This window comes from Acanthochromis polyacanthus, chromosome 4 (genome assembly GCF_021347895.1).
Source record: "Acanthochromis polyacanthus isolate Apoly-LR-REF ecotype Palm Island chromosome 4, KAUST_Apoly_ChrSc, whole genome shotgun sequence".
Lineage (NCBI taxonomy): Eukaryota > Metazoa > Chordata > Actinopteri > Pomacentridae > Acanthochromis > Acanthochromis polyacanthus.
This window is the reverse complement of record NC_067116.1, coordinates 7877012-7903807: the sequence shown is the minus strand read 5'-3', so window position 1 is coordinate 7903807 and position 26796 is coordinate 7877012. Positions and strand designations below refer to the sequence as shown.

The 26796-nt window shown below is 40.4% G+C and overlaps 1 protein-coding gene across 3 annotated transcripts in view; it reads right to left on the bottom strand.

The window, feature by feature from the left end:
• adcyap1r1b (adenylate cyclase activating polypeptide 1b (pituitary) receptor type I) overlaps window positions 1-26796 on the bottom strand; it is a 46445-nt gene that overhangs the window by 7745 nt on the left and 11904 nt on the right. For all 3 annotated transcript variants that reach the window (XR_007941385.1, XM_051947161.1, XM_051947162.1), the window contains exons 2-12: window positions 23759-23904; window positions 17417-17513; window positions 11994-12107; window positions 9511-9614; window positions 9301-9398; window positions 4740-4872; window positions 4474-4627; window positions 4327-4387; window positions 4172-4241; window positions 3989-4080; window positions 2405-2534 (exon numbers count right to left, since the gene is read on the bottom strand). Coding sequence is in view for 2 of the 3 variants with exons in the window: in XM_051947161.1 (XP_051803121.1) it covers window positions 2405-2534; window positions 3989-4080; window positions 4172-4241; window positions 4327-4387; window positions 4474-4627; window positions 4740-4872; window positions 9301-9398; window positions 9511-9614; window positions 11994-12107; window positions 17417-17513; window positions 23759-23815 (1110 nt within the window). In the remaining variant the exon portion in view is untranslated. The remainder of the gene's footprint in view (window positions 1-2404; window positions 2535-3988; window positions 4081-4171; window positions 4242-4326; window positions 4388-4473; window positions 4628-4739; window positions 4873-9300; window positions 9399-9510; window positions 9615-11993; window positions 12108-17416; window positions 17514-23758; window positions 23905-26796) is intronic.

Sequence of the window (26796 nt, the reverse complement as noted above, 5' to 3'; positions counted from 1 at the left end):
TAAAAATCAGGAACATTCTGTCTCAGAGTGATGCAGAAAAACTAGTTCATGCTTTTGTTACTTCCAGGCTTGACTATTGCAATTCCTTATTATCGGGTTGTCCAAATAGCTCTCTCAAACATCTACAGTTGATCCAAAATGCTGCTGCGAAAGTACTGACAGGAGTTAGCAAAAGAGATCATATTTCCCCTATACTTGCTTCTCCTCACTGGCTTCCTGTTAAATCCAGAATAGAATTTAAAATCCTTCTTCTGACATATAAAGCTCTTACTAACCAATCTCCATCATATCTTAAAGATCTGTTAGTACCATATTATCCTAGTAGAACTCTTCGCTCTCAAACTGCAGGCTTACTTGTTGTTCCTAGAATTTCTAAAAGTAAATGGACTTGCTCTTATATAGCGCTTTTCTACTCATCAGAGTACTCAAAGCACTTTTACAACAATTGCTCCCATTCACCCAGACACACACACATTCACACACTAATGTGCAGGTTGCTAATCAACCTGCAACATCAGTCAGTATACATTCACACACCAGTGGAACAGTCACTGGTAGGCAATTCAGGGTTCAGAATCTTGCCCAAGGAAACTTCGGCATGCAGCACATGACTAGGCGAGAGCAGGAATCGAACCGCCAACCATTCGATCATTGGACGACCCGCTCTACCACCTGAGCCACAGCCGCCCCTAGAATGGGAGGCAGAGCCTTCAGTTATCAGGCGCCTCTCCTGTGGAACCTGCTCCCAGTTTGGGTTCGGGAGGCAGACACCCTCTCTATTTTTAAGACCAGGCTTAAAACGTTCCTTTTTGACAAATCTTATAGTTGGGGCTGACTGGGTGACCCACAGGGGTTCGGCTTGTGTCTTCATTTGCACAGCTGACTCCCTCTTGGACGTCCCTTCGTTCTGCCTCTAGTCATGCTGCTATAGGCCTAGGCTGCTGGGGGACTTTTCTTGACGCACTGAGCCCTTCTCTATCTACCTTTACATTTAATATGTATACCGTTATTGCAGTACATTCACTCTGTTTCCCCCTGTGCTATTTCTCCGAGTGTCCCTGGTCCCAGAGCTGGATGCTTCAGATCTGCGGTTGATGTTCCACCAGCTGGTCCAGTCTCCATCATGTCCACTGTGGGATGCTGCCGCTGACCTTCCTCCAGCCCTCTGCTTCCAACTCCCTTTTTCCACCAGTCAACTCTGCATTGCCTTCACTATACTTGTTATGCTAACTTACATACTGTTTGAATTTTACTGCTAGCTATATATGGAGTATATTTAATGTCAGAGCCGTACATTATAAGAGTAAATTAAGAGTAAATTATGAGTCAGTTTTCAATGTTAGCTTATACTTTGTTTGGTTCACATATCCTGTCATGCATGTATCCAAATGTGTGTTGTGTTTTCCGTGCTTTCCAACCCCTCCCTCTTCTCCCATCCCTCCCCCTTGCCCTCTTCTGTCCCTCTCAACCCGCCCGGCCAGCAGGCAGATGGGTCCCCCCTATATAGAGCCGGGTTCTGCTCGAGGTTTCTTCCCTGTTAAAAGGGTGTTTTTCCTTGCCACTGTCGCCTTTGGGCTTGCTCTGGGGGTCAGGCATATGGGTTCTGTAAAGCGTCTTGAGACAATTTGACTGTAATTGATGCTATATAAATAAAATTGAATTGAACTGAATTATTCTACAGCTAAATTTACAATTACGCACATTATATACACAAATAGTCACATGAAGTTGTTAAATAAACCATAATCACATGTTCTGTGTGCTTCTACTTCTCTAAGTCTGGTCTGAATCCAAGTCTCAAGACTTTGATGCAAAATAAGCGTTTGGACTGTTTGAAAGCGGTTTACCACGGCTTTCTCTTAGATGCTCAATCCATTTCATTATCTTTTAATGCCCTTTTATGATCTTAATGTCTCTTTTTATGTTTCATATCTATGATTTTAATGTATGTCGGCCTTTAAATCATTTTTCTGAATGCATTTCTCTATCATTGTAAAGTACCTTGAACTGCCTCGAGTTTTTTGGGGTGAAAATATAATTTTAAAGTATTCAAACCAAGTTCAAGTCAAATCATACGTACTGATGAAGTCTTTTGAATCAGAGAGCTGGGGATAAAATTGCTGATACCAAGTCACTGTACTGCTCATGACCATCATTGTCATTCATCTCAAAACAAACATTTTCTGAATTGAAAGAATCAAATTAAAACATTAGGGTGTCAGAACATAAATGAATCAAGTCTGACTGCAGTTATCACGAAGTTCTATGTTTTATGACTGGTTTGACTCAAATCCAGGTCTTGAATTTCAAGTCCCTGCCAATCCCCTCATTGTTCATCCATTGTCTGTCACTGAAAGTTGAATTGTCCACAGATCAGACATCAGTTATAGTTTTCAAACCTTACCTGGAAGGATCCGAGGCCGAGCTCAAAAACCAGGCGCTCCCTTTTGCTGACGTTCTCGGGGGAGAAGGCGAACACTGTGTAGTGGATCCCAAAGAGAGGAATCAGCAGCAGAGTGGAGCGAGCCAACCTCCTGCAACACAACACACACACACTCATCATTACACAGTCAGAAGAGGACTGCACCACTGTGTGTGTGTCCTCATTACAGTCACCACACACAGATATTATATATATGCTACTTGTCAAAAGTTCAAGAACGCCCCAATTTTTCCAGCTTTTTATTGAAATTCAAGTGCTTCAAGTCCAATGAAAAGCTTGAAATAGAACAAAGTTTAAAAAAGAATCAGTGGTACCCAGCACTGAAAAATAATGTACATTTCAGAATTATACAAAAAGGACTTTTTCAGGGAACAACAAATGGGTTAACAGTTTAAAACTGTTCTGCAGCAATGGAGGTTGATCAAGTCTTGAAAGTTGGTGCTACCAAATCCTACAGGTGTCCCAACTTTTCTTAATTACTTCCCACCCCCGCTGTCTGCAGAAAACACACCAGACCCTCCAGAGCATTATTTGAACAGCATTGTACTGCAGAATGTAGTGTGTTGCTGTTAAAATGGAGAGGAAAAGGCAATTAACAATAGAAGAGAGACAGACTGTCAGAACGTTTCAAAATGTAGGTCTTTCCTACAGAGAAATTGCAAAGAAAGTCAAGGTGTCAGTAAGTCCAGTTTTTTTCACAATCAAATGGTATTCAGAAACTGGGGGAAACTCTGACAGGAAGAGGTCTGGAAGACCCAAAGCCTCAACAGAATCAGAAGACAAGTTTGTGAGAGTCAACAGCTTGGTGATAGACAGCTCACAGGGCAACAGCTTCAGGCACAGCTTCATAGTGGTCGTAGTAAGAAGTCTCAGTTTCAACTGTGAAGAGAAGACTTGGAGTTGCAGGTTTGACAGCTGGAGTTGTAGCAAGAAAGCCGCTGCTGAGATTTGAGAATAAGAAAAAGAGGGATGCCTGGGAAATGAAACACCACCAATGGACTACTGAAGACTGGAAGAAGGTATTATGGACTGATGAATAAACATTTGAAATCTTTGATTCATCACACAGGACTTCCGTATGCCGTCGAGTTGTTTGGGATGAACTGGACAGAAGAGTGAAATCAAAGCAACCTACAAGAACCACACATTTATGGGAACTTCTGCAACAGAGTTGGGAGGAACTTTCTGAGGAATATTTGATTTCCATTGTGGAAAGAATGCCACGAGTATGTTCAGGTGTTATATCTGCCAGAGGTGGCGACTATGATGAATCTAGAGTTTAGAATACATTTCAGTTTCTAAATTGATTTTTTTTATCTTCATTTGAACCCTTGTGTAATTATGTTAGCACATGAATACAAGTGTGAGTTTTCATGGAAAACATGAAATTATCTGGGTGATCCCACACTTTTGAACGGAAGTGCATGTATTTTACTACATGTATTTTTAAAGTTTGTTTCCAATATTCTCTCTTTTTCGTACACATCATCTTAAAATATCTAACATTCTATGTCAGCCAGAAAATGTTAAATGAAATGTACTTACAGATAAATACTTGATTCATTTCCTCCGATATCTGGGGACTGTAACTTCTGGACCAGAATAACGATGATGCCAATGAAGAGCACAAAGTTAATCTGGAGGGGGGGGAAAGCCATCAGAATGTTATTGAATAAATGAGCATATCTTTGATGAAGAGAGAACTGTTATCCTGTCCCTGTTTCTCACCATAATTGAAGCCAGCACAGGTCCTTTTATCACCCACCAGATGGCAGCATTGTCATTCATGTCCCAACACCTGAGTGAGTGAGTAATACAACCAGACATTCAGCGCATAAACAGTTAAATCTCTCCATGCAATTGCAACCTTGTTAATAACTGACCCTATATCATCAAAGTGCAGCCTCAGCACCGCCCAGATGGTCACGCACACTGTTGGGGTTCCTGTTGGAACAAAGAACATGATATAAACGACACAGGACTCAATGTGTGAGTATTGATTAGAGTATGTGATGTGTCTGTTGTCTCACCCCAGCCAATGATGATGTACCAGTAGAAGTATCTCTTTTCAGGGAAGAAGGTCTCCACCAGTAAAGTGAAGAGATAGAGACCTTCGATGAAGAGCCAGAAGTAGTTAGAAAGGACGCAGTAGTGGAAGAATATCATCACGGCTCGACACTCCAGCTTTAAGATGACACAAACCAAGGAAATGAGCAGTTAGGATGGCATTAAACATCCCTAACATGAGAGCAGCTTGCTTTTCTGGCAAGTGTGCAGCTACGCTTGTGTTACTCACAGTGTGTATTAAGCAGTGCTCGCTGTCCTCTTTGGCGTACAGCACGCCATCTTTGATGAAGACAGAAATAGCTCTCAAGATGAATGACACAAATAGGTTCATGTGGATGAAGTTCCTGGTACAGTGCAGCTTCCTGATTGGACAAGAACATAATGAAAATCATGTTATGGTTTTTATTCATAAAAAGACAACACATGCAGAGAATATTTACATTGGAAAACAGCTGTAAAAATTGCTAATATTTAATTAATAGTGATATCACTGATCAGAGGTAGTTTTAGAAGCATATGAGGTTATAGTAGTACTACTATCAAAACTTATGTTGGCAGTACTGCAGTGGGAGCACAGCAGCATGCTGATCAGCAGTAGTAGGCGAAGTGACAATAACTGTACAAAGCTTAATGATGGGAGGAGTTTTAATATTGGTAGCATTAGTTAGCGTTAGCAGTTCAACCACTCGATACCAACAGCAATCATGGTAGAAATAAAAGTGGTAAACAAGAAAAGCACTAAGGGAGTGCAGTACTCCACTGAGGCTGCTCATTCCCCCCATATGACAGTGTCAGAAATGCAGCATTTTTTTTTTTTTTAGAAACGCAGTATTTCTAAAAAAAAAAGAAAATGCAAGGGATCTACATATTTACAGTGCCTTGTGAAAGTATTCGGCCCCCTTGAACTTTTCAACCTTGTGCCACATTTCAGGCTTCAAACATAAAGATATAAAATTTTAATTTTTTGTCAAGAATCAACAACAATTGGGACACAATCGTGAAGTGGAACGAAATTTATTGGATATTTTATACTTTTTTTAACAAATAAAAAACTGAAAAGTGGGGTGTGCAATATTATTCGGCCCCTTTACTTTCAGTGCAGCAAACTCACTCCAGAAGTTCAGTGAGGATCTCTGAATGATCCAATGTTGTCCTAAATGACTGATGATGATAAATAGAATCCACCTGTGTGTAATCAAGTCTCCGTATAAATGCACCTACTCTGTGATAGTCTCAGGGTTCTGTTTAAAGTGCAGAGAGCATCATGAAGACCAAGGAACACACCAGGCAGGTCCCAGATACTGTTGTGGAGAAGTTTAAAGCCGGATTTGGATACAAAAAGATTTCCCAAGCTTTAAACATCTCAAGGAGCACTGTGCAAGCAATCATATTGAAATGGAAGGAGTATCAGACCACTGCAAATCTACCAAGACCCGGCCGTCCCTCTAAACTTTCACCTGGAACAAGGAGAAGACTGATCAGAGATGCAGCCAAGAGGCCCATGATCACTCTGGATGAACTGCAGAGATCTACAGCTGAGGTGGCAGAGTCTGTCCATAGGACAACAATCAGTCGTACACTTCACAAATCTGGCCTTTATGGAAGAGTGGCAAGAAGAAAGCCATTTCTCAAAGATATCCATAAAAAGTCTGGTTTGAAGTTTGCCACAAGCCACCTGGGAGACACACCAAACATGTGGAAGAAGGTGCTCTGGTCAGATGAAACCAAAATCGAACTTTTTGGCCACAATGCAAAACGATATGTTTGGCGTAAAAGCAACACAGCTCATCACCCTGAACACACCATCCCCACTGTCAAACATGGTGGTGGCAGCCTCATGGTTTGGGCCTGCTTTTCTTCAGCAGGGACAGGGAAGATGGTTAAAATTGATGGGAAGATGAATGGAGCCAAATACAGGACCGTTCTGGAAGAAAACCTGTTGGAGTCTGCAAAAGACCTGAGACTGGGACGGAGATTTATCTTCCAACAGGACAATGATCCAAAACATAAAGCCAAATCTACAATGGAATGGTTCACAAATAAACGTATCCAGGTGTTAGAATGGCCAAGTCAAAGTCCAGACCTGAATCCAATCGAGAATCTGTGGGCAGAGCTGAAGACTGCTGTTCACAAACGCTCTCCATCCAACCTCACTGAGCTCGAGCTGTTTTGCAAGGAAGAATGGGCAAGAATTTCAGTCTCTCGATGTGCAAAACTGATAGAGACATACCCCAAGCGACTTGCAGCTGTAATTGCAGCAAAAGGTGGCGCTACAAAGTATTAATGCAAGGGGGCCGAATAATATTGCACGCCCCACTTTTCAGGTTTTTATTTGTTAAAAAAGTTTAAAATATCCAATAACTTTCGTTCCACTTCACGATTGTGTCCCACTTGTTGTTGATTCTTGACAAAAAATTAAAATTTTATATCTTTATGTTTGAACCCTGAAATGTGGCGAAAGGTTGAAAAGTTCAAGGGGGCCGAATACTTTCACAAGGCACTGTAGATCCCGAATCCCGGGATCTAAATATGTAGCAGGCAGCGGGAATTGATGGGACTCTGAACACCCACAACAATTGTTCCTTGTATCATTTCATTCATTCATTCATTTCCAACCGATAAGTCTTGATAAGTCTGCAGCAGTGGATTTGTAGTGGGACCGCAATCACGTGATCGTCAGCAGGCAGCTGACGTAGTGTTCACTTGTTGTCATAGTTACAGTGATGCCTTGCCCCGATCTTGCAATGATACAGAAAACTTTAACAAATCCATGGATCCAGACTATAAGCCGCATCACTGCCAGAATCTAATCATCTGGTCCTTGTGTCATTTTTGACCTTCCCTGAAAATTTCATCCAAATCCATTCGTCTATTTTTGAGTAATGTTGGGCACAGAATAACAGACAGAGAGACAAATGTACGCCGATCGTTACATAACTCTGCCCTTTTCCTTCCCGGAGTAAGAACAACAACAGTAGCATTTTAGTAACACTAGTTCTACTATCACGGTACTATGTCTGTCAGTAAGTAGTGATTGTAGCAGCAGACAGCAACAGACTGATAATAATAGATGGACTTGTAGTGGTCACAGTGCAAGCAGCAACAATATGAGAGAGAGAAACTGTATGATGCAATTATAGCTGCAGTAACTGTCTTTGTACTGGTACTACTAGTTGCCAAAAGTTGTATTGGAAAAAAAACCTAATTGTGACATTTTGTCTTCCTGTGATATATATTCTATTATAGAAATATACAGAAATCTTCTCCAGATGATTGAATAATTGAATGATTCTATTTTAAGAGTCATTTTAGGATGATTTAAGTAATTTTGTGGAGGAGTACATCTGCACAGAAAATGTAAAAAAAAAATATAACAGGCCCAGGCCGGGATTTGAACCGGGGATCTTCTTGCTGCAAGGCGACAGTGCTAACACTCCACTGTGCAGCCCTGGTCAAAATAATAATCACAGTTATTTTGATGGTTTGTTCTATTTTCTCAAGTTAATTCTGTGCCCATGAGCCTCTCGCAGTGATGTTGAGGGATTTACTTCATCACACGGAAAGCACTTCATGTCATTACTTTTTTCATTCTTTATATGACCTACCTTCATTTTTGAATATTTTGAATAAGAACTAGCATGAAGACCACTGTTAGATGGCTATATGGGTGATTAGATCAAACCAAGTCTCTACTTTCATTCCTTGCCATGTTTTGATCTTTAATTCAGATTCCTAAAGTAGCAAAAGCAACTGTTTCACACTAATGTTAATGTACCAGCAGAAAGACAGTAGCTTTGGAAGCAGAAAGGGATTCAGTACGATTCCTCACAGGCTGCACATTATTCTTCTCACTTTTCCACTGTGTATATTAAGTGCCACTCAGATTTGGAGAATGTGAACTAATTTCTCGATTATGGGTGTCAACTTCCAGAAAACAAAGTTTAATACTGGGGTTAAAACTAAAAGACTTCCCTCCAGGGAAATGCATCAAACCCTCATTATTGTCAAAATCTCTTGTGCATTCTCCATAATTAGATAAAAGAGAGTTAGCTTCATGTTACAATCTGGTACTGAAAAGGATGCAAGCTGCTTTACAAGCGAATGACAATGCCCTTTTCTTGATTCCTCGGTTGCAGACCAGGAACAATTGGATTTTAATTGTTGGTGTTCCTTTAAAACAGGTTGCTACTTGTGACTTCATACCCTAAATTTACACTGATCAGGCACAACAAAACCAACTGCTAATCTTGTATTCTTCTCACTGGCCCCACAGAGGCCTGGACTTTACACACCCCTGAAGGTGTGCTTTGGTATCAGGCACCAAGATGTAAGCAGCAGATCCTTTAAATCCTGGAAGTTGTGAGTTCCTCCAATCACAATTGGACAATTATGACTAGTTTTTGAAATCTTAGTTTTAACTATTTATCATTTTTATGCAAATGTATGAGTTTTGTATGTACTGAAGTTGTTTATGTGTTTAGTTTTGGGTAGGAACTGACCAATAATGATTTTTCAGGGCCACTTCTGATATTGATTATTAGTAATCTGATAGATGGATAACCAAACTGGCATACATTTGCAGGAAAACTGATCATCTCGGTTGTCACTGTGCTCTTCCTCTCTGTTTAAATTCAATCAAATCTAATACAAAAACTACTCATTATGATTATCTCTTAAATTACATTATAACTTCTGTTGAGAGCCAATTTCTTAAAATCTGTGTTCTTGTAAGTGACGAGGTGTGGAAGTCATCAGTGAGCAGCTCTTTGCCATCACTCCAAACACTTCACCTGAACCTGCACAGGATGACCATGGCTGTGGTGAGGGAGACCAGGGAGGTGCTGTAGCCCACAGTGTACAGAGCCTTCACTGACACATAATACATGTCCTGGAATAAGAACAGAAGCACAATGAAAAAAAAAACATTGTGTTGCACATAGAAAATGTCCAAAACTCTGACTTGGTCACAGGTGCAGACGTCGTGGTGATGTTCAACTCACCGTGGTGATGTTGTTTCCTTCCTCATACAGGCAAGCGTCGATGTAGTGGGGGAAGGGCTCTGACCAGCCAAACTCGGTGCAGTTACGACTCACCTTCCCCAGTTCTGTGGACACAGAGACTTTTATCAGATTAACAGCAAACACATGCTTTGTTATAGAGTGAAACCAGGAAGAGACACAGACCTTCTAAGAGTAATTATTTCTGCATGATTGGGAGATGAACAACTTAGGGTCATGCATAAAAGCTAAATCTATAATAGCAGGCTATGTCTATCATTTAGATTGTGATCAGATTGTACTGATCAATATTTGTAATATAATCAATCTTTAGCTGTTGTTTTTATTTCACTGCCTCTTGCTTTACAACTTTATAAAAATTCTGTACAGTAAGACGCAATAAAGTAATTGAATCATCCATCGATCCATTATTTATACACCGCTTAATCCTCATTTGGGTCGTAGGGGCTGGAGTCTATCCCAGCTGACTTAGAGTGAAAGCAGGAGACACTCTGGACAGGTCAGCAGCCTATCACAGGGCTACACATAGAAAACGTCACACTCACATTCACACCTACGGACAGTTTAGAATCATCAGTTAACCTCAGCATGTTTTTGGACTGTGAGAAGAAGCTGGAGAACCCGGAGAAAACCCACGCATGCTCAGGGAGAACATGCAAACTCCATGCAGAAAGATCCCAGGAAGACGGGGATGCAAACCAGTGATCTTCTGGTTGAAGACCGCAGTGCTAACCACAGAGTCACTGTGCAGCCCTAAGTGAATCATACTTTCAGAAATAGTTGGACTATAACAATGCCACATTACACTATAAATATGTAACCTCTTAACATACACATTTCTCCTTTCATTTGGTATTTTGTAGTTTTAAGGTTGTTACAAATTTTATATCCCTTATTATCTGACATTATCAGCTTGTTCTAAATCTTCATTAAAGCTGTAAGGTGATTACTTTTTAAGGCCTTTTTTCTCCTTTGATGATTAAATTATGTTTCATCTGTCTTCATCAGAAACTCACACTGTCGGTTTCATATTGAATTCAGTCCATCTGTAGACTGTCCTCTTATTTAAAAACCTATTCTTGGTTTGTTTCCCTCCCTTCTACAGGTCTATATTTGTCAAAAAACTACAAAGGAGTCTGTACTAAATTTCTTAAAAAGGTATATTACTCCATCTTCTCAGAATCAGCTCCAAAATTTCTTAAATGTTAACCCCTTGACACCTATTGTCACAAATTCGCAACACACCACTTTCATTCAGACTGCAGCCGAGTTAGCGTATCATTCCCCCAGTGTCGGTTTGTGCATATTCAATACGTACCTCAGAACCTTGTGTAAGCACTGGTTTCTCATAGGAAAGGTCAGAGTGGGACCTACTTATTATATATCTGATAGTATTATTATATATTTGCTCTATGTGTAACAGACAAATTAATAATCTCCATTTATTTTAGCATTAGCCGGAAAACAAAAACACAGAAGTTTTTTTTAATTCAATTGTAAATAAATTCAGGCGTCAAAGGGTTAAAGACAAATTAACTTTACATGACTTATGACTAATGCACATTGTCCCTATGTTATATAAGTTTTACCAGTATTCAGCCAAATATTTTGGGGGTCTTTGGAAACTATAGGATCTGCAATAAAAGTTAAAACCTTGCTCTTTATATTTTAGTTTTGCTGGGCTGGATGTGGGCTGCACAGGGATCCGTGGTTAGCACCGTCGCCTTGCAACTAGAAGATCCCAGCCTGGACCTGGATCTTTCTGCATGGACTTTGCATGTTGTCCCTGTTCATGCGTTCGTTTTCTCCAAGTAATTCGGCTTCCTCCCACAGTTCAAAAACATGCTTCATTGATAGTTCTAAATTGTTTGTAGGTGTGAATGTGAGTGTTATTAGTCCTGTCCAGGGTGTCATCTGCCTTCACCCTAAGTCAGCTGGGATAGACTCCAGCACCCTGTGACCCTGTGGCCCTAATGAAGATTAAGCGGTGTATAGAAAACGGATGGATGGATGGATGGATGGATGGATGGATGGATGGATGGATATAGCATAAGACCCACTTCGCATAAAGACCCAATATAATTTTTGTATTCATTTTTATCACCTGGTTTATGTAAACTTGTAACCTCAAGTAACACAGAAAAGTATCAAAAGAGAGATTTTCCATTCTTTCACAACTGGAAAGACCCTGGTCTATACATAACTGTGTCCTTGGGAAGGATGTTTTTATGATGATTTGGATGTTTTCTGCTTTCAACTTTTATTTTTTAATTTATTTTTTAATTACCCACATGCATTATAGATTCTCAAGAGCCTTGCCTTAATTCTGACCCTAAAATCAACTCTTCACTCTAAAAAAAAAAAAAAAAAAACTCCTTTTGGAAGTAAAGAAATTAAGAAGTCATTGAAAAATAATTCATAACTAATGATAAATGTGCATGATTTATAATTCACAGGAAACTGACCGTAGTCTTCTTCACTCATGAACTGAGAGAAGAGTTCAGGGCAGTTGACCTCGATCACCTCACCGATCCTGGCTGGCTGCCAACACGTCAGATTGTCCCAAAACCACGGACAGACTGATGAGACAACGGAAGGAGACACACAGTGTTTCCATTTAAAAACCCATATGTTCATTCACTGCAACGCATTTATCACGACTTCAAAATCACACTTCTGTCAAATCTCATTTTGTAGCCTGCATATCAATGACCATTTTGAACGAGGATCTTTTCTTTGTCATCCCTCAAAAAAACCTTTCAAACAAAATAATGAATGAATCAGTCTGTGGCACATTGCTAGCAATTTGTTCATAGTTAGATTTTAGAATGATTAGGAAATGATGTATTGTTTAATTTTATTTATTTTTGAAACCAGATAGCACATTTACAAATCAAATTAAAGGAGACACAAACATGGATGTCAAAATATGGCTAATTTCCATGTCATGTGGAGTTACATCGGGGGCGAATACAGCAATGCTTAGCCTGACACATGACAGTCTGACTTCTATATTTAGAACGTGATTTTGTTTACAACCTCTGCTTTATATCATAAATTCAACATAGAAAAACCCAAATGCGTTTTAAAACACTGATAATTAATTGTGCAGATAAACTACCCAATAATGTTACATTTACATAATCAGTTCCCATTTCAATGCTGTAAAATATCTGCTGTGCTTTAGACAGTGGATTTAGTCTCAGTGTGTAGACAGCTATTCTCAAGATGCACTTGACAAAAAAATTAAAAGAGAAGAGAGATGTACAAGAAATCACATCATGTCTCCAGAAGACTGCAGAAACTTCAGCAAACATTCAGAAGAGAAGTCAAATTTCTGGAACTTTTTTATGACTCTTTGGGGAGCATTCCACAAACAAGCAAAACACAAACAACTGCAGCAAGCGTGCACCTTTGGGTTATGGCCTTACAAGACAGTTTGATTGACTTTTTTTTTCTTTATTTTATAGATCTAGGACAGTGCTGTGAAGCTTCATGTTTTTAAATGAGTTTGTGGAACATGAGTAAGGAAACACCTACTGACTGCAGCTGTCAGGAATACACTTAGGAAGAATCTGTCCATACTGGCGAACATATGCAGACGGAAGGATCAAGGCTACAAAACGGAAGCCCTGTTTGACCCAAAGTAGTCCTTTCATGCATGCGAGTCATTTAATATATCAAAAATAGACACTTTATGACCAATTTCTGCACAAAAGGCAGCTTCATTACAGATTTATTACAGTGGAGGTAGAGTGATGCAGCAGCTGCTCTATAAACACAGCAGGTGTTCAGTGTAGTCACAAGTTCATTACAACATGCTGATACTAATGCTGTCCAACAGGGGGCCACAGAAACAGCCACAACAGCTCCTTCTGCCTTTTTAATTTATCTAATGACCATTTGCTGGTTTGATCCATTTTTTGATTAGCCATTATGAATGGTGGTTTATGAACAGCTATAAAATGGGTGTTTTTAAAAGAGTAACTACACCTGGGCTAAAAATCTGTGCTTCATCCCTGAGCACAATCAAGATGATCATGATGAGTGCAATCAGATACGGTCAAAGACGTCAACCTTTCACCTACTGCTTGAGGTGGAAATAGTCCTGGTTCTCTCCTTTTTCACATGTGCTTTTGTATGGGCTTTTGTACAGCTTACTTAAAAAGCAGGTCTTGAATTTTATATGTTTATTGTGCATGTCTAGTGGTCCCCTGAGACAAATGTCTGCTTTCAGGATATTGTCAACAGCAAAAGTTATAACTGGTGTTGCTGTTACTGCAACATCAAAAGGCTCATTGCTTCTGAGAATGCTACCGTTAGGTTTCTTGGTCTGCAGTACTGGTTAAGTAGTTTAAACTTGTCTTTTCAAGTGTTTTCTATCAAGACAAAATCCATATGCCTTTTAATGTACCTGAAACTGTTAGGTAACTGCTGAAAACACTACAAGAATATGTTGTGGCGATACTCTGGACAGGTTTGTCCTGGCAGGAGTCTGTTGAGTGGAGTGAGGCCATCATGGTGATTCAACTACTTGGTTTGGTTCCTTTATATAAGGTGGTGATGCCAGCCAATCTCTCTCCCCTCTGGCTTCCACCTGGTTTGTAATATGATTTGTTCATACTTCGGTTAATTCCCTTCTAATTCTGTAAAATAAACTTATTTTTAGTTGCAGCTCATGTGTGGTCTCTCCTCCTTTGTCCAGCCTTGAGGAGGGTTGCAACCAGTTTTTTCACTTTATCAAGTTTGTGACAGAACATCTTAGTCAGCTAGCTGAAAACTACAAATGTCCCAATGATAGACTGTATTTTTAAACTAATGGATCAGATAAACATTCACATCCAACATTTCAATGAACTTTTTGTATGGCTGTATGTGCTTATATCACTTGAACTGTTTTCATCTGTCACTTTAATGTGACTGCTTGAATGAGAGACACTTGAAGTGTAATTTCATTATATTTTGGCTGCCATTATGAGACTGGATAAATCCTGTGAGTGGTCATTCACACAGACCAGAGAGTGATGTAGTTACAGCAGAAGTAGTAGTAGAGTGGACATTGCATTTACATTTTTTCATCATTGAATGTTTTTTACAGCTGTATTTCAATCTGTGTTGAATACTTCTTGAATTCAATAAGACTGGCTGTTTATGAGATGGGAGCACTACCCATCCCCCCGAGAGACATGAAGGGACAGACTGGTTTTGGCCAGAAGCTAACAAAATTGTAATGTATGTTGTGATGCAACATATATTCGTGGTGGACCGTTTGGCTTGTGATATTCAGTTCAGAATTAAATTTTGAGATTCCTTCCTTCTTCCCAGCACACAGCAGTTTTCATGGGGACACCAATAAATGACAGTAGGCATGGCTGCAAAAAATGGTGCTTTTGCAGACTGTCCATTAATAGTTCATAAAGCAGTTGCACAAAGCAAAATATGGCGTTATTTCTCCTATAGCCAACTGTCAGGCAGACACTATAAAGACCATCTGCAAAGGTTACCTACACCTGCTACCTACGGCGACTTGTTCAAAGGATTAAAAGAGCAACAGGTTAGTGTGATAAATAACGTAATTACATCATGCCTTCAAACATCAAGGTCATGGCAATTCTGAGTGCTGCGTTCAAAATCAATTGAACCTTTTTTTTTAGTTTCTGGGTGGTTCACTGTGTGAATAAAACACTCACACGCATATAAGGTGAACATTGCTGTACATGCAGTACACTGTAGTGTGGAGTGCACACAGACCTACATAGAACTGAGACTAAACAGCCACACAGTGTCCTGAGATCACTCCCCAGGATACTTCACCACCATTAACACGTTTAGCCCTTCACCTGGCATTTTCAGAGCTATTCACACCTTGAGGCATGCGAGGCTTGAGTGCTTAATGCACCATTTGTTTTAATGTGAGAATAAATTCCTGGGGCTCCCAACCAGTCAGTTTGAACTGAGGAGGTCCCTTTGAATAAGAGGTAAAACATTTTCAAATACCAGTTAAACAATCAACTAAATTCCTGCAGAAATAGTAAAAGTTGGGATTAAAATGTGTACTTAAGAACACTTAAGGATTCAAACTAAACTAGCAGTAGTGGGATATGTAAAGGTAGAGAGACATGAACATGTAAAGAGCTGGTCTTATTAAAGACTTCCTCTAGTTCTTGTTGGATATATTATTTTTAAACCTCAAGCTTTTCCAAAGAAAGAGGTTTTTTGTTCCTTCCCATTGTAGCTAAGTGCTTTTTCAAATCCAAAAGAATCTTTGGATTTGTTGAATTTTTCCTTTTTAAATTTGCAAAGTCTTCACCTTACTATGTGAAGAGCTATGAGATGGCATATTTTGTGATTTGGGGCAGTAAAAATTATTTAGTGGCTTAGTTGTTACAGTAAGCACAAGAAAAGCACTCAGAAAGCGCAGTACTCTACCAAGGCTGCTCAGTCGTATCATTTCCGACAGATATCTTGAAAAAAAATATTGCAGAAATCACAGCACCATAGAATGAGTCCATTTAATATAAATGTACACAACAACAACAAAATGACCTTGCGCTTAGCACAGGCATGCATTTTGCATGTGTACGTTATGTACACGGATACGAACCACGTGACCCAAATATGTAGCGGGCGATGGGAAGTGATGGGACTTTGTAAACCCCTACAATGTAATCAGTTGTTCCATGTATCATTTCCGATGGATAAGTCCTGATAAGTATGCAGCAGTGGATTTCAGTAGGATCACAATCTTGTGATCGTCAGCAGGCAGCTGACGCAGTGTTATCTCGCAATGAAACAGAAACCAGAACCCTAACCCTACAACAAATCTGTGGTTCCAGACTATAAGCTGCATCACTGCCAAAATCTAATCACTTGATCCTTGTGTCATTTCTGACCTTCCCTAAAAATTTAATCCAAATCTGTTTGTCATCACATAACGCCACCATTCCCTGGAGAAGTAATTCTGGCCAATTAGACTCCCAGGACACTTAAATAAATCCTCAAATAGTTTTCTCTGTTGCACTTAAAATAAGCAGAACCTTTAGTCCAAAACTGGGGTAAATACTGAACTGCGAATTTTGTGTCCTGTTCCGTATCTGAAGGGGTTGACATGTATGCTCTAGTGTAATGTTAACATTATGTTTTGTAGACTAGTGGCTGCCAACACAGAACGGTAGACAGACAGGAGCAGAATCAGCAAGTAATAATCTAAACACTGCTTTTAACCAGTTTACTGCAGCAAAGCTTATTTTTTCCAATCATGATTAAACATGCACATTGCCTAAAACAACATAACAGAAAGAAGAAAATGTCCTGGATAGTTTCTGCTTTCATACTGGATTTCTATGTCCCTTTGAGAGTCAGAAAACAAGGTCTCTAAAACAAGGTCAAGAAGGAAGACTGGCAAAAGGTACCCCTTAGTCTGATCTTCCTGTCATCCATCATCTAATCAGCCAAAGAGATGCCTGTTACTCACTGATCAGCTTTCATTTTCACTATCATCATCATGAGACGCTGAATACTAGAGCTGTTGCTCCTCCCTCTCTCCAAATACAGAGGCACAGAGGGAAATGTCAGAATTCATTTTCTTTGCTGTAATTCTCTGTCAGTCCTCCCTGAGTTTTTATTCTACAAATCAAGCTGAGACACACACTGAGGCAACCGGTGAAGCCTTTCTAGTGATTTCTTTTTGCAGAAAAACAAGTCAGAATCAACTACAATTTGTAGATTATCCCCAGCTCATTAGTATGAAGACCTTGAAGTTGTTCGTGGTAATGATCTCTGTGTTGCTATTTTGTTGAACACTGTTATAACACAAATATGACAGTGGTTAGCATGAGGGTAAGAGGTTAAAAAACAAGTAAAACAACACAAACTCACAAAAACCTACCAAATTCTGGAGTAAGATCTTCTAAGGCCATCATTTCCAGGCATTTCTCCTGTTCCCTCTTGATCACACAGTTACTGGGGACCTGTTGACTGGAAACCTGGAAAACAGCACAAACACATACCACAGAAAAGAAGAAGGAGAGTCAAGTGGATGAAGAGCACAGAGGAAGGACTCAAAGGTAAAATGGAAGCGGCTGCTTCATTAGCTTCTCCATGTGGTTCACACATATGGGAGAGGTCTTAGCTCTGGGATCTCTTTAAGCGTTCAGCCAATTAAACAAATGATTTCAGAGCTGCTGGCACTCTCCCCATGTTAACTGACCCAGAGGAGGTGCATTATTCTAATGAAAACAAGGCAGCAAAGGCTTTCAGACATGCACTTTTCACACCGGGCCCTGCCAGGCGTTACTCCTATCTGTTAAGGACCGTGGACAGATACACAGAGAGAACTTCAACACAATAAGGGTGAGAGATCTCATCGACAGCCAGAATCCCAGAGCTACAACTCCAGACATGGCAGTTATGCTTAGAGACACCATCATTACAGCCTCTCTGACATCTGCTCAATGCCAGGCTGTCGCTGGAACAGAAGAATGGGTGTGGTGGTGATGGAGGTGGGTGTCTGGTAAGAACATGATTCAGTGTCTCTGTGCTGGCGTCAGTGTGGGAGACACCATCTCTCAGTTTTATGAGGTGCAGCAGGGGAACATCCATCCACTGACGTCAACAGAGCTTGCTTGGGATTCATGCACAGAAGATTTAGCAGATTAACAGAGATGCAGTAGTTGGGAGGCATTGCGTGGAACAAGTGTATCTACAAATCTGCAGGATAATTTATAGGCACCACAGTATTGATACAGTTGAAATGGATGCAGTAAAAAATACCAATGGTTGGACTGATGACAGTTCTGAAGTGTATAAATGATGATATTGTTCCTTCTTAAAACATGTTGTAGACATTATAGAAATGAGCTGGTTGTGCTATTGGGTTTAGAAGAAAAAAAGGTCTTTTCACCTCTTTAATGATCTCTGCCGATGGTTTGACCAAACCTGAAAACAAACTCCCACTAACTACTGTTTTTTTTCCGCTAACTTTACTATGAACATTGTTCATTGTTCAACATTGTTCATTTTGAACTGCGTAAATTAGAAATGGAAGCAGCAACGAGACGCGAGGCAACACAGGTGGTCAGTCAGCCGAGCAGCAGTCCGGTAGAATCAGATTTTGATGTTAGTAAGAGTATTCGTTTAATTCCACCCTTTACAGAGAGAGACGTGGATAAATATTTTGTGTTATTTGAGCGTGTGGCGACGACGCTGAGTTGGGCGAAGAATGTGTGGCCGTTGCTTTTGCAGTGTGTATTGACAGGCAGGGCGCAAGAAGCTTATGCCTCGCTTTCACCTGAGGATAGTTTAAACTATGACAAAGTCAAAAGTGCAGTGGAAAGGGCATATGAGCTTGTGCCTGAGGCGTACCGGCTAAAATTTCGCCGTGGTAGGAAAACTGAGGGTCAGAATTATGTGGAATTTGGACAAGATAAAGCCGGCGGTGCGCTTCACAGAATATTAAAAGGGACATATTATGCAAATCTCACTTTGTGAAAGTGTTCTTATAGTAGTGTGTGTTGCAGTAGAAAACTGTCTGTTTCCTCCCTGCCTTGCTACACCACATTTTGTGAAAATGCCTGCTCAAACGTCCGATTTTGATTTGGGTCCGCTTATGATGAAATAAGCAGATTTAACTCCTCCCCCTGACTCCCCCTCCCCCTGGCCACGTCTTCACCAGCCCTTCCAGCTCTACGTGGATGCCAGTCACGTGGGGGCTGGGGCAGTCCTCACACAGCAGGACGACCTGGGGATCTGCAGGCCAGTCAGTTATTTTTCCAAGAAGTTTAATAAACATCAACTTAATTACTCGGTGATTGAAAAAGAAACGTTAGCTTTGATCTTGGCGTTAAAGCATTTTGAAGTGTACCTAAGTGGTAGTGCAAGCATCGTGGTCCATACGATCATAATCCGCTCACGTTTTTGTCGTCGTTAAAATCTGTAAATCAGCGTCTGGTTCGCTGGTCCTTGTACCTCCAGTCATTTAATCTGGATACACGCTACATTAAAGGAAAGGACAACATTGCAGCTGACGCTTTGTCTCGTGTGCCGGTTCTGTGATTATTTGTCTTTCACCTTCTCACTCTTCTCTCCCTTAAATGTAGCGCTGTGTGCACCAGTTGCTGGGTTGGAGAGTGGTCGGAGAAGGCGTGGCTGGGTGATCACGTGGCCAGGCTGCACTGTTGGTCTAGGCGGGTGTTTCAAAACATATACACATATGGCCGGTAACATGGTGGTTGGGTAAAGTGAACACTGGTAAAGCAGCGCAGGGTTCCAGTGGGAACCTGCTTTTTTATGGGTGGGGGTGTGACGGCCCCATCCTGCTGCCAGTGTGGTGGTCATAATATGTGCTTTGTCTTTAAGGAGCTGACAGCAGGAGGCGACCGAGGACGGCTAAGGGTCCTGCTTGACTTCCGGTTCTCGGGAATAAAAGCTGGCTTCCGCTGTTGAGCTGGGGTTCACTTTGGCACGCGCATTGGGCCGCACACCGGACCTGACTCCCGGAAAAGAGTTGGGCTGTCTGGCGCTGGAGCTGTCTCGGGACTCTCTCTCTCCTTACACTGACTCTGTGGTTGTTGGGGCGCAGCCCATGTGGCTGGGCTGTCGTTGCCATCTGCTTGTTTTTACTTATAAATAAATGCTCTGATTTTGGGCTTGTAAACGTGCTTCCTGGTTGTATTCACTGCATCGTTTACGGCCTTTGGAGCCGGGGTAGTAACAGAGATACAAACTCATTGTTTTTATTCACAATTATTTCACATGTTCTCATCACCATTCTTTGAGGACAAATGACATCACCATTCATATGGGGTATCTCATTGCAATTTTTTTTTATAGATATCAACAGTTTAATCATAAGTCCTCACTCTAGTTGAAGATATGTTTCAATTTCCCCTCAAAATTAAGATATCTACGTTGTTTTTCGAGGTATCGTGAATTAAGTTTGAAATAGCCAGACTGATGTAGATAACTCAAACTGGAATTGCCCATCCATCCATTATCTATACACTGCTAAATCCTCAGTAGGGTCGCTGGGGGATGGAGTCTGTCCCAGCTGATTGAGGGTGAAGGCAGGGGACACCCAGGACAGGTCACCTGTCTATCACAGGGCTACATATACAAACAGTCACACTCACATTCACATCCACACACAATTGAGAGTCACCAATTAACTTCAGCATGGTTTTGGATTGTGGGAGGAAGCTGGAGAACCTGGAGAAAACCCACGCGTGAACAAGGGGAACATGCAAGCTCCATGCATGGGAAGGTCGGGACACGAACTGGGGATCTTTTAGCTGCAAGGTGACAGTTCTAGCCACCAATCCATTATGCAGTCCAAAGTATGACAAGCCAAAAAGAAATTGCAGATTTCTTGCATCAGAGTTTTGATTAAATGAGATGACATTGCAGATATCTGTAGTAACATGAAGAGCTACAGCAAGTGGGAGGCAAAGGCGAGGGCTTGCTCACTACTTATTATATACTATGCAAACCATGACATTTAATTACAATATCAAAGCAGTCTGGAGCATAAATTCTAACAAAATTTTGACCACAATTCTCTGATGAACAAAACTCTTGTTCTTGTTCTTGTTCACAAACTCTTCACAGCAGCTTCCATTACTTGTGCTTAACACTGTTCAGATGCTTTGCGTATCTAATGGAAAGTATGAACAGCAACATGCCAGCAACTACTTTTCTGGCTAGTCAAAACTAAATTACAGACAACAGTATCGATATCTGGAATACCTATTCTGAATTGTAACAGTGTAATTAGTCAAAATTGCATTTAGATCAAAAATAATACGGTACACAGTCAACCCAGGCTATTAAATGTTACATCAGCTTAGCACACATATGGCATGTCTTAAGAAGTGCTTGTCAGTATGTGTTTTATGTCCTTGTGGAATTTATAAAATTACACCTAAAACATTTTCACTTGTGTAAACAAGTGCAAGGTTTTACAAGTAATAGATTCAGAACTAGATCTTGTAGATATGTGACAAGCTTTTCAGAGTGTTCTTCGGTGCTCACCAAGCATAAGCTGTGGCCAGTGGAAGACATAATGTAACTCTCTGCATCTGCATGTGTCAGCTGAAACACATTTCAGGTAAATTTAGGAAAGCAAAACACTTGATTCAAAATGCACATCTACTCAGGGGTTTTCAGTTCGCGTTCCTGATTAAGTCTCATTTCAGGTCTAATAATGTAACACAAGTGGGGTACTGGTGGAGTGTTGGACATTTAGTGTAAAGAGACATTTGGGCCATGGACAAACATAACAAAAAACCTTTATACATTGATAAATTATAAAATTGGAGTGAGAACCTGCTCATAAACGTTGAATTTCTATGTTTGAGATTTAGCACCAAACTACACAAAGTTGATCTAAAATAGTTTAGGTATTTAAAATAGTGCATTATGAGATGTGATTTACACTTTGGCTGTCAGTGTTAAAATGTTTCATATTTTAGACACACATTCATCCTTCTCACCTCCACATTATCACACTGAGCTGCTTCAGACTTCAGTCTTTGACACTGAACCCTGTCAGCGAACATCATTCTTTGCTCCAGATTAAGTGCAGATGATCTTTTTCAGGCAGCAGCGTTGCTAAATGATGGGTGTTAGAAGCAACAGGAAAGCCAAATACACTCTGTTGGTCTTGGAAAGTGTAAAAAAGAGTCTTTGTGCTTCTGTGCTTATTCCTCTGCTGTATGGCCTCCTGGGACTAATTATATCATATTTATCTGCCCTGAATCACTGTATTATATCTAATTAGGTCAAACTGCACATGTCCAGCATGATCAGGTTCACACTACATACATGGCTTTGTGTATGTGCGTGTGCAGTTGTGCACTGCTTGCAAAATGATCAAACAGCTTATAAGGTGTCATACAATATATAAAAGTGGCCCATTGCTGGACTAAACTGATCGCACTTAGTTTTCATATTTCAGCGTGCTATAATTCAGCTTTACATGGCATTTCTTGTTGCAGCTGTTATGTACATCCCTACAGGAAAGCACACCTACCCTTCAACAGAACTGTCAACACCTGTTATGTTTTTAGTGTTTTAAGAAATCCAAAGAGTTAATTACATAGACAATGATATAGATGTTTATAGGAATGCATTTACTTGTGACTAAAAACGAATAGAGTTTTAATTATGACACCATATTAGAAATTCACTCTTTTCAAACCATTTATACTACCGCTCAAAAATTTGGTTTCACCGAGGCAATGTTATGTTTTCCATGAAAAGGCTTTTATCCATGTGCTAACATAACTGCACAAGGGTTTTCTAATCATCAATGAGCCTTTCAACACCATTAGCTAACACAATGTAGCATTAGAACACAGGAGTGATGGTTGCTGGAAATGTTCCTCTGTACCCCTATGGAGATATTCCATTAAAAATCAGACATTTCCAGCTAGAATCGTCATTTACCACATTAACCATGTCTACACTGGATTTATCATTCATTTAATTTTATCTTCATTGAAAAACATGCTTTTCTTTCAAAAAAGGGGAACATTTCTAAGTGACCCCAAACATTTGAACGGTAGAATTAGTAACTAAGAACTTGGAAGCTCTTTATAGAAATAAGTGTTGCAGTTTTTAAAAAAAGTTTTTTAAAAAAAAATGTCAATGTTGCATCACAGCGCAGGATCCTGAGTAATCCAGTGCAAATGTATCACAGTATGATTGTTCTGGACAAATATTAGCATGTATTTTCCTCCCACTCTGTCTCCCCCTATTTCATCCCCTGCAGTCATTAAGAAGTTGTCTCCGCTACTCATTATCAGTCTCTCAGACAACATACAAGCTCAAAGGTGGTGACTCACATTTAACTGCAGCAGTAACATAACATTCCTCACAGCTTTTCATAGAGGAGAAACTATGAGCTCATACAACCCCTGAATCTATTGTTTAAAGCACAGTTAGACTCGCATATATTCCATTACATTTTGAATTTTCACCAGGTGCCTCAGTTTTGCTTTTAAATTTTAATACTTGAAGGCAGTTGGTGCAGAAACACATAAATTGGTGCATAAAAGTTCACCAGAATACAGGAAAGGAAGTGTTTGATGCTGAAAGAGCCCCAGTCAGATGTGTTTCTCCCAGGACTCAAATGAAACCTTCTCCTATGTGTGCATTTCCATCATATTTATGGCTCAAGTTTGTACAGTTAAACAAAACAAATCAAAAACAAAAAACAAGAAAAATGACTCACAGAGGGAGAAAGGGTGAGGAGGGTGAGGGTCAGCAGGCTGATGGTAGCAGGAGACATTTTGACCTTCTCAGTCAGGAGGTTCCTCTTTACACTGAGCTCCTACCACTCACAGATGACCACAGCTGGACGTCAGCTCACCTCGGGATCTGAAAAACACAAGAGTGTTGAACAGTAAGAGACGGGATGTCATCTTGTTAAGACACACGTCAAAGTACCCATCACACGGCATCAGCACATTTTAAGTGTCTGTATATATCTCTACAGAGCAAATCCAAACAGCAAAGCACTCAGAGAAATTTTACAGATAAAATGTTTAGAAAATGTCCATTAGACTCTTCTGGGCTACATCAACTTAAATATACAATGTTTCTTGCTTTTGTCTACACTTGAAATAGCTAATTGGCAAAAACTGTAATAATTACCTCTTTGCCAATGTGATTTCAATATTAAAGAAGGTCAGCTGCTTTGAATTGATGTCGAACACTTTTAAAAACACGGAGGATTCAATAGTTTCATTACACTTTTACTTACAGCAGCAGTAAACCATGACAAACTGCTGTCCAAACAGCTGCTGTCCAGTGAAATTACTAAGTTTTCAAACTAAAAGCATGTCAAGTTGTGCGTCTGTAATGAGGCAATGTGCATGTAAGTGTGAGTCCTCGTGGATGCAGCATGACGCTGCAGGCCTGGAGGCTTCGCATGAACAAAGCCAAGTAGCAGGACTGAGCACTCGGGCCCTGTCCCACAGGGAGAACTTGGCAGCTTGGCATTCCAGCTCCACCAAAGCAGTGCCAGCACCAAGTCCCTCCTCCTGCCGTTGTCAAGAGCAACAGCTGAGAGAGCTGCTGAGTTTGGACGTGAAGTGAACCACGTGGACCTGGAACCTCCCTCTGCTCCTTCTTCTGCTCTTTTGTGAAACAGCCTCTCTTAAATTTGATGATATCCCTATTTTGTTTATTTTTGTATATAATAATAAACATTTAACCTTCACTAAAAGTTAGAATTTCAGTAGAAACATGCAACTGCCTTTCAGTTTTAATTTTATACTGTTCTGCCCTCTGAGCAGTAACACATTACAGCCACCCACAAACAGTACCTTCATTCATATTTTGCTTGAGTAAGTCATCGAAGGACACCCACATCAAAAAACAAACCAGAAACATAACAAAACAGGACACAACATGAATGGGAGTCTGCAGCATTGCCAAGGCCACCATAATGGCTGCTGATGCTCCTCCATGGAGCAGCTTTCATGGTGAGTGCCTCAGTACAGACTGCCATTAATTCATTTCTGAGGGTAAGAAAACATTCATTACACCACCAAAGCACTGATTCTATACTCCCACAGTGGAGAGGCAGAGCAGGAAAACTGTGAGAATATTGAATGAAGCACATATAAAGAAATAAGATATTGAAAGTCTTGGGGGGGGGGGGGGGGGGGGGAGCGTCTCTTTTCAGTTTTAAACTCAAAAACTGAAAATTTTCACCTTGGCTGATTTAATTCTGAACCCTTTGCTTGGGTAGGAATAGTGTAGAGAAACATTAAATGGTGGTGAGAGAGCAGGGGAGCGACATGCAGCAAATCCAAGTCCAGCCGGCTGGGAATCCGCTGCTCAGGGCGTATGTGCCCATATGGTATGCGCTCTAACCACCCGGCTATCAGATCATTTTGAATGACTCATTTTCAAACACAGTGCATCAGTGTGTCGACTGGCCAACTGTGTAAATTCATATGGCAGAGAATTCATCTCTTACCTGCAACTGTACAGTACTGTGCAAAACCTTTAGCAGCTTTACATGATTCTTGTCCATTGGTGAGTACCATCAGGGAGGCATCTGGTCAGTGTTAAATCCTTTCTGCAGCAGGTCAATGACCCTAAACATGCACCCACTTTCAGAAAGAACTAAATTAGTATAAGATAAGAACACCTGCTGAAAACTCAGATTGGAGACACAGAAAAAGGTTTGGTTGTTTCATTTTAGATATTTGTGTCTTCATTACAAACATTATTTCTCCGCCAAGCAACACCTACACCTGTCTGTCTGTGCGCAATGAATTCGGAATGAATTTGGATGAAATTTTCAGTGAAGTCAGAAATGACACAAGGAACCCCACATTAGATTTCGTCACTGTAACTATGACAACACGTGAACGCTACATCAGCTGCCTGCTGACGATCACACGATTGTGATCCTACTACAAATCCACCGCTGCGGACTTATCGGGACTAATCCATTTGAAAACATACAACAACTGAGCAGCCTTGGCATCATACTGCCCTCTCTGAGTGCTTTTCCTGCTTTATACTGTCTTCTCTTTGAATACTTGTTCATCTTTGAACATCTTTCTAGGATGATGTCAACAGTATAATATATAGCGAAATTACATTTTATTCAAGAACGATTTTTACTGGTAAAACATCTTAATAGGTCTCTCTTCCAGGTCGTATACAGCCCTAACACGCTATACAGGCAACATGGAACATGTAACACATGCAGACAACGTATGTTGTATGTTTTTCCTTGCTAACCTGCAGAGACGTGTATGAGTTACAAAACAAGATGACATGCTCATATTTTGGGATATTTGTGTCTTTAGGCTCTGTAAGGGATAAAGTTACTAAGAAACTGCATGTAAATTAAAAGCCCCCAAGGTGATCTAGACTGTGTAGTGGAAGCAGTGTTGGACACAAAGTAGTAGTTTCATTTTACTGGGAGTTTCATTTTTTTTAAATAGACATTTTATGATCCATTGGTGTGTAATAGAGCATTGCACACCTCTCATTAAACACAAATAGCAGAATATCTGTTTTTACATGTGCAGAGTGGAGGTCTGTGGTGCATATTACACTAGTTACATGCTTCTGTCATGCCTGGTGTAGCCACTTACATTGATTACACTGAAAGCGTAGCGTTGCAGCAGCAAACAGACCACATGTGTCACGTGTTCAGTGGAGAACAGCTTATGCAACAGGCAAAAGCACCTGAAAATCTCTATTCTGCATTTAGGTCAGAAAGACATTACCTATATAGTAAAA